The sequence below is a fragment of the Centruroides sculpturatus genome, unplaced genomic scaffold (genome assembly GCF_000671375.1).
Source record: "Centruroides sculpturatus isolate CEXI.00-Female unplaced genomic scaffold, Cexi_2.0 scaffold89, whole genome shotgun sequence".
Lineage (NCBI taxonomy): Eukaryota > Metazoa > Arthropoda > Arachnida > Scorpiones > Buthidae > Centruroides > Centruroides sculpturatus.
In genome coordinates this window covers 694,714-708,477 of record NW_019384460.1, presented here as the reverse complement: position 1 = coordinate 708,477, position 13,764 = coordinate 694,714, and the positions used below count along the sequence as shown (strand labels likewise).

Here is a 13,764-nt window from a genome sequence, read left to right as displayed (position 1 = left end):
TCTCATAAAAAGTCCTCACGGGAAGCATTACCTCTTCAGATCACACACGTGTCATATACAAACAAAAAATTTTTTAAAGTAATTTTATTGACGTCAATTACAACAGTTGAATGTACAAAATAGATCTTGAAAGTTATAAATTTATTTTTTCAATTTTGTATTAATATCATCAACGATTATTGTGCAACGAAATATTTTCATTGTTTCAACTTTAACAAAAGTGTTCGGCAAATTGTTGCAATTCGAGCTCCTTGTACAAAAACGAAGAAAAAATGTCTGCAATGAAAGAAAGTGTGAGTCTAAATCATCAATTATGATAAACGATTTTATATTCTGTAAAGTAATTGACGATGCATTCGAGAACCATGGTGCATTTACATTTGACAAATCATTTTCCCTTGTAGGAATTGCCGAAGCCGTCGGTTCCCGAGCTCTCCGTCATTCTAAACAGATTCTTGGAAGGAATCAAAGCATTTGTCCCGGGTGACAAATACGAGGAAGCTCGAAGATTAATCGAAGATTATAAAACGTCGGAAGAAATGCAAAAGCTGCAAGGGTTCTTGAAGGAATATGCAGAAAGCCATGAAAATTACGTGAGTTTTTCTTCTTTTTCGACATGCCCTTTCACTAGAAATAATAATAAACGCCTTTGCAGGTGACCGAATTCTGGCTGAAAGAAACTTTGAAAAATCCTTTGCCTCTCCCCATCAACTCCAGTCCCTTCTTACTGCTGCCGAAACAAGAATTCAATATGGATGACGAAAGATTTCGGTAATGGTTTCTCGTAAAATAATCATTTTTAACTAATTGTCTTATCGATGGCTGTGGATTATTTCTCAGCTTCATAGCGACATTTATCATATTTTCGCTTATGTTCAAGGAAAGAGTTGACAGGTAAACAGAATTTAATAGCAAGAAAACAATTACTGTATTTACACGAAAGTTTCTGTACTGTAAATAAACTGTGACTAAAATGTTTCATTGAATTATTCTAGAGGTGAGTTAAAAGAAGAATTTGCTGTAAGTCAAGAAAAAGAGAATGCACTTTCCATGGCCACGTATCGTCACTTCTTCACGGCTTACAGGATACCAGGCGCTATTAAAGACGAGCACATTTTTAGTGAAGGCGGCCGATATTTCATTGTGGCGTGTAACAATCAGGTAATGAGGAAGAAGAAAACGCCATTTATCGTCTTTATAAGTTTCCGATTTTTAAGTTGCCTTTTTATGATGAAACATATTACGTTGAATTTTTCCCTATAGGCTTATTAGAAACATTTCTACGTGTACTGCTACACTATTACAGGGGTTCACAGTCGTTTTCTTGCATTGGCCCATATAAAAAATATGCATTTCAGTCGATTCTTTTAAAATTATTATGTTATTTTTCATGATTTTTCGAATTACACTGAATAAGTTATTTAATCAGTTAATTACATGAATTCTCCACGTGATATTTATTATTCTTACTTGAAATTCGCGATAAAATACAATAAGTATCTGATGTTTTCCTTCGTCCATATCCACCCAATTGGGAATCTTTACTCTATTACATTTATTATTTTTATACACAAATTGACGATTTTAATTAGCAGGAAAAAAGTGGTAATATGGAACCAAGGTTTGTTCTTGATCGTTTAATTGTGAACCACAGGATTAGTTTTTAAATTTCTGGTGGATTTAGCTTCCTTATTCTATTGGACACTCATCACTGCTTCGAATTCCCAATTCTCTACTTACGAGAAATCTTATATAAAAATAATAGAATGAAGTACGATTGATTGATGAGTCAATGGTGGTGGGAACACACCAACCACTGCCGTAAATTATTCTCTATCCCCAACTGCATGTTTTCATATGGTACTTTGTACACACCTGCCATTTTTTCTTTTTCCAATCTAATTTTATCGTTTCTTAGAATTTGAAACACAGTTGGGACTCTTTTTACAACCATACTGAATGAACGTTCTACGAATACTTTCATGATTTTTTATGTCTCTATTAAAGTAAATAACAGAATTAGCCTATATTTGTGAAATATTAGAAATTAAAACAGTCTCACAAAATGGTAAACAAGTATTCTACATATATATCAGAAGAAAAACAATTTCGCTGAAGTTGTTGCGACATCAAAATAGGCAATTTTCTTTTTAAGTCGTTAGAGGAATGTCTTGATATTTTTTTATCTTCCAGTCGTAGATGTATTTTCACCTATATTTTCAGAATGTACATTGTTTAGTAGAACCTCTCGTTTCTCAAAGACTTCCATTTAATGCTTTCAGTCAATTATTTAGGTACAGTAAACTTACTTCTCTTTCAATGATCACTTAGGAGTATTATAAACATTGCCTATCTATTTCAACGCACTTTTCTGGACATTTATTGTAAACTACCTGACTTTCTTGCCTATAATGTTTTGTTCATATCGACAGAAACAAAGCCATAATATTTTAACGTCGACCTCCGTCAGATGCCAGGTATATACAGATTGATTCGAAAATTTCAGACAGTTTAAAAATAAATCAAGAATACAAATAAAGAACAATTTCTACCTGGAAACATGTAGCTTCAAACACCACCCGAGTGATGTAATAAAATAATGTATACCTTATGTGTATTCCTTTCTGCGTCGTTTTTCTATACTTTCGAGCAACTCCGACTTGCGATTACGGCTTGGTAAAGATTGTCTGTTTATACCTGACTTACTTTTAAAGTTTGTCTAAGACTTTTCAATGAGGTTACATATATATCGATTTTAATAAAATACATCGAGTAGTGTATAAATATATATAGGGTCTATATATATATATATATAGATAGATAGATAGATATATTGTAGTAAATACGTGTCGTATTAAGCTTATTTGAAATAATTAGTAAATGTATATTCTCGAAGATGCTGTGATTTTCATTATTTATATTACCACAGAACCATTCCAGTGTTAAGAAAATACTTTCTTTATTTGATCTACATTTCGTACTTAATTAATTCTAATTTAAATGCGTTTATTAAATATTAAATTGATACACGCTGATGTTTTCACAATTGTATTTTAAAATATTTAAAAGTTATTTCAAGTGGAGGCGACTTCTTTTATAGACAGTTATACAAGTGAAAGCGCTCTCATAAAAGAGCTCAAGAAAATAGAAGCGTTAAGTAAGAAGAAGCCACACTACCCGCCAGTGGGAATTCTCACGGCTCTCAATCGAAAAGAATGGGCGAGTATAAGAGAACAAATGATCAAAAGTGAGATCAAAGCTAAAGTTTCTTAGATATTAAAACTCTTCGATCTTTAACTGAAATTTACGATTACGCAGACGAAAATAATAAAGAGTCCGTTCGGATTATTGAAAATTGTCTGTTTGTGGTGTGCATGGACGAATCGATCGAAGATCTGAGGAAAGACACAAAATCGAAAAGCTATTACTTCGAAGATATGGCTCACCACATCCTTCATGGCAATAAAAGCAGACATTCCACGGGTAAAAGATGGTTCGATAAATTTATTCAGGTAAAATTTATTCAATGCAAACAAGTAACAGAAAAAGTCGATAATTTTCAATCGTACTCTTTCATTTTAAAATCTCTGGAGGGACTCTTCATGTGGAATAGAATTTGATCTAAATAAATATATCTACCAGAGAATTAATCCAAACATAAATTGTAATATGTAAAAAACACAGAAATAATCTCACAATGCGATTTATATTTTGAATGTTTTCTGTTTCGTAAAGTTGAGTTTCTTTATATTCTAATCGAAGTGTGTCCAGCAGTTTGTATATTGGCATAAAAGAAAAAATAATTTCTATATTGATTTTAGCCACATTATCATTTTACTTCTGCCTAAAACTGAATTTAAACATAATTAAATTGAAAGTTCTAAATAAAATATATTCATCTAATTTGCATATTAAAGTTATAGATAAATCGATGCCCGATTGTTTACTCTTTCCGTTCTGTAGTTTATCGTGACCAAAAATGGTGTAAATGGAATTGTGATCGAACGTTCGGTGTCGGAAGGGATTGAGGTTTTAAGATTCTGTGAAGAATTCCTGGATTTCGTGTAAGATATTTTCGTATCTCGAATTAAATATAAGAAATGGAAGTGAAGTGTTTAATCTACTTGCAGGAAAAAAACTTAAAGAGACTTCCTCTGCGATCAGATGACGAAACGGAGAGAGTTACAAGACTTAAGTGGAATATCAGCGAATCTCTGGCAAAAGAGATCAAAAATGCATCTGCCGTCACAGACGCGTAAGATACTGTAATTTTAACGATCCGCGAATAATAATTTTTATTGACGAGTCAAAAACATCAGTTCACGCTTTGCCTGTCTTTGGTATCGTAACTGCTAACAAGTTATGAGACAAAAATAACTAGAAGTAAAACAACACGTAAAATCACTAATTATGTAGTGTTCATGCTTGAAAAGGCTTTCATTTACAGAAAATTGTCATAATTAGATCTCGATCCACCATTTAGTAGATTCTTTTGATTCTTGCGATCGAAAAATGTTGCGGAAAATATTATTATTTCTCGAGAGAAATTTCATTGTGATCAGAAACAAACGTTGTGACAATCTTGTCTCAATTTTCCTTTCTTTTAAGAAGTCCTTCGACAAATGCCACTTCTAAAAATATTCATTATTTTAATTTATATTATTACTAGCAGGTGGGCCCGGCGTTGCTCGGGCAAAAGTAACGATAACTAAGATAAAAATTATTACGTTACAGTCAACCTTACCCGTTTTCACAGAATGCAAGAATTGGGTCCCCTTTTTTCCAGACTAATTAGAGAATTTTTAGATGGGTCTAAAAATATGTTCGATTTCCCGCAAAAAACGAAAAAAACTGCATCTGCGTCTTGCACATCGCTTTCTCTTAACAATTCCATTGTTACGTAACACTTCCATTGTTGACACTTTCATTGTTACTTAAAACTTTTATTGTTACTTAAAACTTCCATTGTTTCTTAACACTTCCATTGTTGATGGAAGTGTTAAGCCTTAATCCTGTCCCTCTCCCCCGTGGGGAGGAATTTCGAAAAATCCCTTCTTAGTGTGCGTTCTCCTAACGTACCCTAACTGTGTACCAAATTTCAACTTTCAACTCCTAACCGTTTGGGCTCATATCCTGTCCCTCTCCCCCGTGGGGAGGAATTTCGAAAAATCCCTTCTTAGTGTGCGTTCTCCTAACGTACCCTAACTGTGTACCAAATTTCAATTTTCAACTCCTAACCGTTTGGGCTCTGCGCTTATTATTATTATTTTTATTATTATCAACCCATCTCGATTATATAATAGATTTTATAATTTATTTTTCACTCGAACACAGTTTCATCTGATCTTTAAAATAATTTTGGTTTAAGGCACGAACAAATATTCATTATAGACGTTATTTTCAGAATGATCGACACGTTAGAACTTAATGAATTTAGTTTTATCGATTACGGCAAAGAATTTTCGGAGAAACACGAAATCAATCCGGATGTGTTCCTTCTGTTGTGTTTGCAGTTGACATACTTCAGGTTTGTTTAAACGACGATTCTCTTTCTTTTAATGCCTATTTCAGGGTAATCAAAACAACGATAGTGTTATTTTCTCGTCAGAACGCATGGCAAAGTGACGGCCACTTACGAAAGTGGAGCTTTGAGGAAATTCAGATTCGGTCGCGTCGACAACATCCGCGCTTCCAGCCAAGAGGCTTTGGATTTCTCAAAGTCCATGTTAGATCCTTCCCTGAGTCAGGTTAGTTGAATGCAAATTTCTCGATTGTCATATAAACCTTATTCAAATTGTCTCGTTCGATATCTATAGACTGAAAAATGGGAGAAATTCCAAAAAGCCGTGAAAAACAAACCGAAATCCTTCTTTATGTAAGTAGTAAAAAGTCGTAAATGAATCAACAGAATTACTTAACAATTTAATAATTGTGATAATATGTGTTATTGCTCAGACAATCAACGGAGAAGGACCAGATAACCATCTACTATGCTTAAAGTAAATGGCTGCTCTGCACGGCTTACAAGAACCGGCACTTTATGAAACAGATTATTACAAAGAGTTTTTGAATTTCCGCTTAGCGACCAGTCAGGTCAGGCATCTTTTTTGGGCATTGATTAAGTATTAACGAGTAGAAGGGTATTAAATGATTGGCATTTGTAGTTTCCCACGACCTACTACATCTTAGTTGGATACGGTCCTGTGATGCCCGATGGATACGGATGTTCGTACAATCCACAGGAGGGTCATGTCGACTTTTTCATTTCTTCGTTCATAAACGACTCCTCGACGGACTCGGAGAGATTTGCACGGAATTTGCACATGAGCTTGATGGATTTGAAGGAGTTTTGTGAGAGTGGGAAGACTGCAGTTTCCATCAGGTTTTTTTTTTGTTGTTTAGCGATTCTTTCGTGTTTTACACAATTGAATTACTCACGTAATGTTCTTTTAGCTCACCGACAAAGACTGCAGTTAAAACCGAAGCAAAGTAATTGAATGAAGAAATTTTAAGCTTAAAATTTCTTCATTCAATTACTTATTTCATTCAATTAAATTTCTGCAGTTAAAACCGAAGCAAAGTAATTGAATGAAGAAATTTTAAGCTTAAAATTTCTTCATTCAATTACTTTGCTTCGGTTTTAACTGCAGTCTTTGTCGGTGAGCTAAAAGAACATTACGTGAGTAATTCAATTGTGTAAAACACGAAAGAATCGCTAAACAACAAAAAAAAACCTGCAATTCAATTCTTTCAATTCGAATGTTTTTGGTCTAAACTGAAGAAATTCGGCTTCAAACTTTTAAAACTGAACAATATTGTTTAATAATGATTAAAATTGATTTAATAAATTTCACGATAACTTGCGTTGTGCGTTTTATTCATTTAGTCATAGTGATTCAATATACATATGGAATTTCGACATAAGAAAAAGTAATGTTTATCGTTTACGTTGTGAGAATCCGGACTTCAACACAAACAATTCAACGTCGTAACATCAACTTTTTCACCTGGGAGTATATATTCTTTTAACTTTTGACAGTTTATTAAGACGCTTTTTCGTGTCTTCCTGACCTGCTCTGCCGATTTCGTCGTTTAATATAACAACTAACTACCAACTATCGGCAGCGGCGCCAGTCCCTCTAAGATTAAAGACATCGAAACTTTTCTGTCTGCCAATCGTACTCAATCGGATTTTCACTTTACCCTCAACTGTGCCTAGAAGAACTTTCTCGATTTCGACCTGTCCCGAACGATCCAAATCCCGACAACCAACCTCAAGACCCTAGACCTCCGAGTCCTTACGAAATCCAAATTAAGAAGCATCGTCTTCAATGCAGGTATTTCCTGACTGGCGAACGATTGTAAACTCTCTCTCTCTCTCTCTCTCTCTCTTTCGCGACTGCTAGATAGATAGGCTAAGTCGACATTACCCGATATATATAGTATATTGTATCACGTACTCCCAGAAGTTTTTCCGGGGTGGTTCATTTGGATATGTTGAGCCCGTCCCTAATCACCCAGCCGCCCCATTGTGGGCTTGGTCGAACCCATAATGGACTTGCTATAAGAGGCCCTCTAAGTGTCCACAGGGCGGAAAGAACTGCACATCCATCACAATCGCATCTTTGGTTTTCTCTGACAGTCATTTCTTCTTCACTGGTTGGACTGTTTCTGTAGAAATTTCAGACAAGTTGTTCGGACGAATAAACCACGAATTTATTCTGCAACCTACAGAAGAAATTCGTTACCGAGTTTTAATTACTGTATAAATGAACGAGGACGAGGTGCAATTACTTTGGCTGCAGCCCAATTTCTACCATTTTTAGGATACAACTCATTTTGACCCGCAGAATCAAAAGTCCTAGGCTTGGTACTTCGGTCTCCGCACAACTTATTTTTCTCCCTTTTGGGCCTAAGTTTCGCTGCTGTAGTTTGTAGTATTTTAGGTTTTTGTGAGTTTGCACGGGTTGGCAGAACTCTCGTTGGTATTCCCATCAAACGCTGACACTAGGATCGTATATCACTTCTAGGAGTATTACAATAATTCAACATTTTTTAAAGACCTCCCATCACATTTGAAATTACTAAACGAACTGTTCGAAAGATTTAGAAATGCTCAATTGAAAGCTAAACCTGAAAAATGTGTATTTGCCGCTAATCATATCAAGTTTCTGGAATACATCGTTGAAGATGTAGGTTGTAAAACCGACCCAGAGAAAGTAAAGGCAATTACTGAAATAAAAGTACCTACTACATTGAAAAAACTTCGATCCTTCTTAAGGCGGCTATACACATTAAGTTAATCCTTTGAAACTGCCTGACCTTGAGGAACTTCAGAATTCCCTATCGCCCACAAACGAAGAAGAAAAGCTCTCAACAGAGGTGTAGCTAGAGTGGGGAAGAAGGGCACGTCACCCGGTCGCCACTCGCAGAGGGGTGCCAAATGGTCTCCAAGANAGTTAATCCTTTGAAACTGCCTGACCTTGAGGAACTTCAGAATTCCCTATCGCCCACAAACGAAGAAGAAAAGCTCTCAACAGAGGTGTAGCTAGAGTGGGGAAGAAGGGCACGTCACCCGGTCGCCACTCGCAGAGGGGTGCCAAATGGTCTCCAAGAAAAACAAGTTTTGTTCTGGAGGGGAGAGGCGAGGGAGGGGGTCGCCAATATAGTGTCGTACCTCGGGCACCAGTTATGTTCGCTACGCCATTGTCTCTCAGTCAATCAGTCAGTCAGTCAGTCAGTCAATCGGCCATGGCATCTGATGACAACATACTGGCTCTTCTTGGATATCTATTGGCAACAAATAATTCTATTAAAACTGGCGATAAAATACATATGTGTAGACGTCTATGGTGTAAAGAGTGGCTTAAAAAAAGAGGATCGTATTCCCATGTGAACCTGATCTCAGAATTGAAGTTAGTACCTGAAGATTGGCACAACTATTTAAGAATGGACGAAGAAACGTATTTAAATCTATCATTGGTTACACCAATTATAAAAAAACAAGATACCGTAATGCGAGCAGCAATTTCACCACACGACACCTTAAGATATTTGGCAACTGGCAGAAGTTTTGAAGATCTCAAATTTTCAACATTAATATCACCTCAAGCCCTTGGCTATATCATACCTGAAACATGTGATGCTATTTACAAAGTCCTTCAAAAAAATTATTTAAAGGTAAGAACAAACTTTTCTTTTTAATAGATTTTTATTGTCATAAAATTGTACAAAAATGCCATATTACATATAAACATATACAAATTACAATATCAGAAAGTAGAATGACATAATTAAAATTTAAAACAAATGAAACTATGTCATTTTAACATGGTGATCATTAATTAAGATTATCCTTTCTGATATTGTTCTTGCTCCTGATACTGTTCAACGGAAGTGCTGGAAGAGGGATTAATAATACCGAAACTGGTAGAAATTGGTGGTTGATAGCGAATAAATTGATGTGGCAAGTGTTGCTCTTCATACATCAATTTATGCGATAAAGTTCCCATCTCCGCTTGAAACAAAGTTTCGTTTATTAGCTTTTCGGAAAAAAAATGGAATTTTCTGCATTGCCTCGGAGCAATGGATGGAAAGCATATCAACATTATTCCTGCAAGTGGAAGTTGATCAGAATTTTATAATTACAAAGGAAGACACAGCATGGTTTTACTGGCTATTGTGGATGCGAAATATCAATTCATCATGTGTGATTTTAGTACCAATGGTAGAGTTTCAGACGGAGGTGTTCTAGAAAACACCAAGTTTTTTGAAAAACTTGAAAACAATAAGTTAAACATTCCTATTGAAAGTAAAGTCAGAAACAGTGGTAGAAGTATGCCCTGTGTATTTGTAGTTGACGATGCCTTTTCTTTGAGGGTAGACATGATGAAACCGTTTCGAAAGCTGATTTCATTTCCCAAGATAGGAAAATATATAATTATCGCTTATCACGAACAAGACTCATTGTTGAGAATGCGTTTGGTATTTTGGCATCGAGATTTAGAATATTTCACACGGCAATTAATTTACAACCACATAAAATTTAATCAGTTGTAATGGTTAGGTTAGGTTAGGTTAGGTTAGGTTAAGTTAGGTTAGGTTAGGTTAGGTTAGGTTAGGTTAGGTTAAGTTAGGTTAGGTTAGGTTAGGTTAGGTTAAGTTAGGTTAGGTTAAGTTGGGTTAGGTTAGGTGAGGTGAGGTTGCGTTTTGCACAACTTTTTAATGAAATCAGTGCCAAGTTTTTATTCTTTTTCACAATTTTTCGATCACGAAAATACTGATGGCGGAACTACTATTTCAGGATGTAATACAGAAGACTCAAAAATGATGTGATTGGTTCCAAATAATTTAGGAATCACGAGTTTTTTGCAAAAAAACGAGAGAAGAATCTATAGATTATTTTGTAAATGATGGCCAAATTCCGTGGCAATTGAACTTTATTTAAACATTATCAACGTTGTAATTGAATCAAAAATTGTATTGCTATTAAAATAATAAACATTTTGTTCTTTTAACTTTGCATATATACTTAAATTTACAATTACATATTAATTTATTTAACAATATTTATATATCAATCTTTATTTATGACAGAAAAGACATGAAATAAGTATTATATTAAAAAAAAACAAATTTTACGACACCTCAATGTCAGTATGATAGTCACTATTTATGTTGGAGCATCGAAGCATGATCCAGATATGCTTCGAGGCGTATCTGGATCATCTATAAACCTAATTTAAATTTAAAATACAAAGAACTAAATAAATTGCTTAATTTTTCGTCTTATTTTATTGTTAAAAATTTAAGCATACCTTAATAATTTGAAGTACCACAAGTTAGGTACGTATATCTCATTAGTTCCTGCTCTTGATTTGATTGATGCTTTAATTTTTTTTAATTTCTTTTCTGTATGCGCTTTTGATGTTGTTTATTTTTTTATAGCGTGTTCTTTATTGGCCTTTGGCTTTAGTTCTTTTAGTTTTTCGATTAAACGGAGATAAGCAGCTTCTTTCTTGCTTCTATTGTGGTATTTTTTATTTTTAATGTACCAAAGGCATGGTTCGCTCTTGTAAATTTTTAAAAATTCTTCCAAATTTTTACGTGACATTGTTCTAACTACTCAGTTCTTACAACTGAACGACACGGCGGCGTACACGTTCTCGACTATCGCTACACTATTATTCTGTTTACTTAGAACCAATCAAAAATTCATTTGGAGAGATATCGAACAAGAAAGTTTTGTACGATTAAAGGGAAGTCTATGTAACTCACCAGTTTTAAGTCATTCTGACCCAGAAAGAATGTGTTATATACACACAGATGCATGCGATGTAGGATTAGGAGCTATCTGTTTCAAAAGGATAATGACGGAAGACAGCATCCCGTATGCTACATCAGCCGAAAGCTTAATAAAAGTGAGTGTAATTATCCTACGACACAGAAGGAATGTTTAGCCATTAAATGGGCTATCGAGAAGCTACATCCGTACATCTATGGCAAAAAGTTTATAGTTGTAACTGATCACTACAGTTTGTGTTGGCTAATGCGCTTAAAAGACGCGAATAGTCGTCTGTGTAGATGGTCGTTAAGCCTTCAGTGTTACGACTTTTATGTAATATACAAACAAGGTGCATCTCATAAATGTCCTGATTGTCTCAGCCGAATTCTAAATGAAGATAACATAGACCTGGAAAGCAAAGAGGATGACTTCTCCTTATTCACTACTTCTGTGGAGAACGTTGACATGTTAAAAGTACAAACAGAAGATGCATTTTGCCAGGAAATAAAAAGTATTATCACAGGGAGTAGTAATAGCGCCAACAATTCGAAACGAGTTCACACTACTAAGCGTTACTTCCTTCATGAAGGTATTCTTTATAAACATCTTTATCTTCCAACTGGTATAAAACAAGTGCTGGTTTTACCTAAAAATCTGCAGTTGGAGGTTCTTCAAGCTGCTCACTCTAGCAAATTCGGTGGACATTTTGCCGTTAAGAAAACGTACGAAAAAATACATTCAAGATACGTTTGGCCAAAAATGTTTCGTATGATTCGTGATTACGTAAGAGCATGTCCATCCTGTCAATTAATACTAGGTCCTAATGGTCCTAAAGCAGGTACGCTGATGCCAGTACCAGTCCACGCACCCTTCGAAAGAGTTTCCCTAGATCTAGCTGTCCCATGGCTTAAGGATAAGCTAGGATGTACTCACGCAATAGTTGCAGTGTGTGATTTCAAGGGTTATGTGGAAGTAGGTGCGCTCCGGAGCGAATGCTCCGAGGATGTAATTGACTTCATAGAAAATTTCATCGTTTTATGGCACGGTTGTCCTCGAGAAGTAAGGACTGACCGAGGCTCTCAATTTATCTCCAAAGTAACACAAACTTTTTTGAAAATTAGATGCATTGGCTCGAAGCATACTTCTGCTTATCATCCTCAAGGAAACGGTCTTGCAGAAAGAACAATAAGAACAATTAAACATATTTTAAATCATTTTTACAAAGCAAACCGTAAAAATTGGTCAGAATTGTTAAATTACGCAGCTTTCGCATATAATACCACATATAATGAGCCTAGAGGCTTCACTCCTTTCTATTTCGTATATGGTAGAGACCCTCTATTACCCACTGATCTACATTTAAATAGAATTAATTTTGTAGATAACGACGAATTGGCTGATACAAATATCCCTGTCTGGGTTAGGCCCGCGGAAGCCGCTCGTGAAATTGCGCTAGGTTATACTGCTAATGCAAAAGACCTTTGTATGAACAAATACAATGAACTCCGACAATTTCGTGAATACTTTAAAGGTCACCTAGTATTACTAGCTATTCCCAAACAATTACAGATGGACAAACCCATAAAATATAAAGGTCCCTTTAGAATTGTAAGCAAGCTGAACGATAACAACTATGAAATAGAAGCTATTGATTGTAAACCTCATAGTAGACCTTGGCTTGATGTGGTCCATGTAGAGCGTTTGAAACCGTTCTATAACCGAAGTTCATCATGTAGTCCCTAGATCAAACAGAGGAAAAGGAATCATCGTTGATGCAAGAGAGCAGTGATTCCGACGAAGAGCCAGAACCTGATGACCCGCGAGATGCTGATTACATCACTGAAGATCTCCCATAAACTAAGAAGAAATATTATCTTCGCCCTCGTAAATCGTAACTACCATATCCTTAGAATTGTTACGAGACGAGACGTCCCGTCCTAAAGGAGGGAGTACTGTAACGGACACTTGTAACTGTACATATGCTTGGCCGAGTGGCCAGTGGTGCGAAGCTATTGTTCGTGGGATTATGACTAAACGCCCCTAAGGCAGAAGACCCCTAGCCTCGGCAACGGAAGTCGTTGCGAGAGTAATCCTGCGCGTTACGAGAGGAACCGCGTGGTCAGACACTTTGTGGTTTGGTCACTTGTTGTTAGGACGTCAGCGAGTGCGAGAAGCAAGAAGAACGAACGTATAGCCCAGAATAGATTTGAACCTTGGGGTACGGACTCATCACTTTGAACTTGTACCTGGCTAAGATTGCCGTTAGCCGTAACATATATACTCAATAACTATAAGAGAAAGTCAAGTACAACTTGGATCTAGAAACTGCAGTATTTTTAAATTTCAACAAAAATAGAACATCGTTCTGTGCTGTATTTATATTCTCAAATTATTCTTAATAATGCAAAAATCTGGAGAAAAAATGATATTTTGCATTTGTAAGTTGAAGAGATGCTGTAACTTAATTGACTAATTTTACA

At 35.6% G+C, this 13,764-nt stretch overlaps 1 protein-coding gene and 1 pseudogene across 3 annotated transcripts; one reads left to right on the top strand and one right to left on the bottom strand.

Annotated features, from left to right (window-relative positions):
* Positions 1–160: 160 nt before the first annotated feature.
* On the top strand, positions 161–6,515 carry LOC111620797 (choline O-acetyltransferase-like). Of its 3 annotated transcripts, none has more exons than XM_023362792.1 (15): positions 161–293; positions 405–593; positions 656–771; positions 886–894; positions 996–1,161; positions 3,070–3,247; positions 3,319–3,512; positions 3,964–4,064; positions 4,131–4,255; positions 5,405–5,527; positions 5,609–5,747; positions 5,817–5,875; positions 5,956–6,093; positions 6,165–6,382; positions 6,454–6,515. In XM_023362792.1, the coding sequence occupies exons 1-9, from the start codon at positions 273–275 to the stop codon at positions 4,141–4,143; spliced, it is 987 nt and encodes a 328-aa protein (XP_023218560.1). In that variant the 5' UTR covers positions 161–272; the 3' UTR covers positions 4,144–4,255; positions 5,405–5,527; positions 5,609–5,747; positions 5,817–5,875; positions 5,956–6,093; positions 6,165–6,382; positions 6,454–6,515. The 3 variants fall into 3 exon arrangements, with proteins under 3 accessions (XP_023218560.1, XP_023218558.1, XP_023218559.1); XM_023362790.1 differs by having other exon boundaries at positions 841–894; XM_023362791.1 differs by lacking the exon at positions 5,405–5,527 and having other exon boundaries at positions 841–894; positions 5,572–5,747.
* Positions 6,516–7,642: 1,127 nt separating this feature from the next.
* On the bottom strand, positions 7,643–11,113 carry LOC111620811 (annotated as a pseudogene).
* Positions 11,114–13,764: the final 2,651 nt, after the last annotated feature.

Bases quoted from the DNA above. Each gene is read 5' to 3' on its own strand.
- LOC111620797 (XM_023362791.1), top strand. From the start codon at position 273: ATGTCTGCAATGAAAGAAAGT. The intron at 3,248-3,318 runs GTGAGATCAAAG...ACGATTACGCAG, and splicing joins AAGAGAACAAATGATCAAAA to ACGAAAATAATAAAGAGTCC. The intron at 3,513-3,963 runs GTAAAATTTATT...TCCGTTCTGTAG, and splicing joins GGTTCGATAAATTTATTCAG to TTTATCGTGACCAAAAATGG.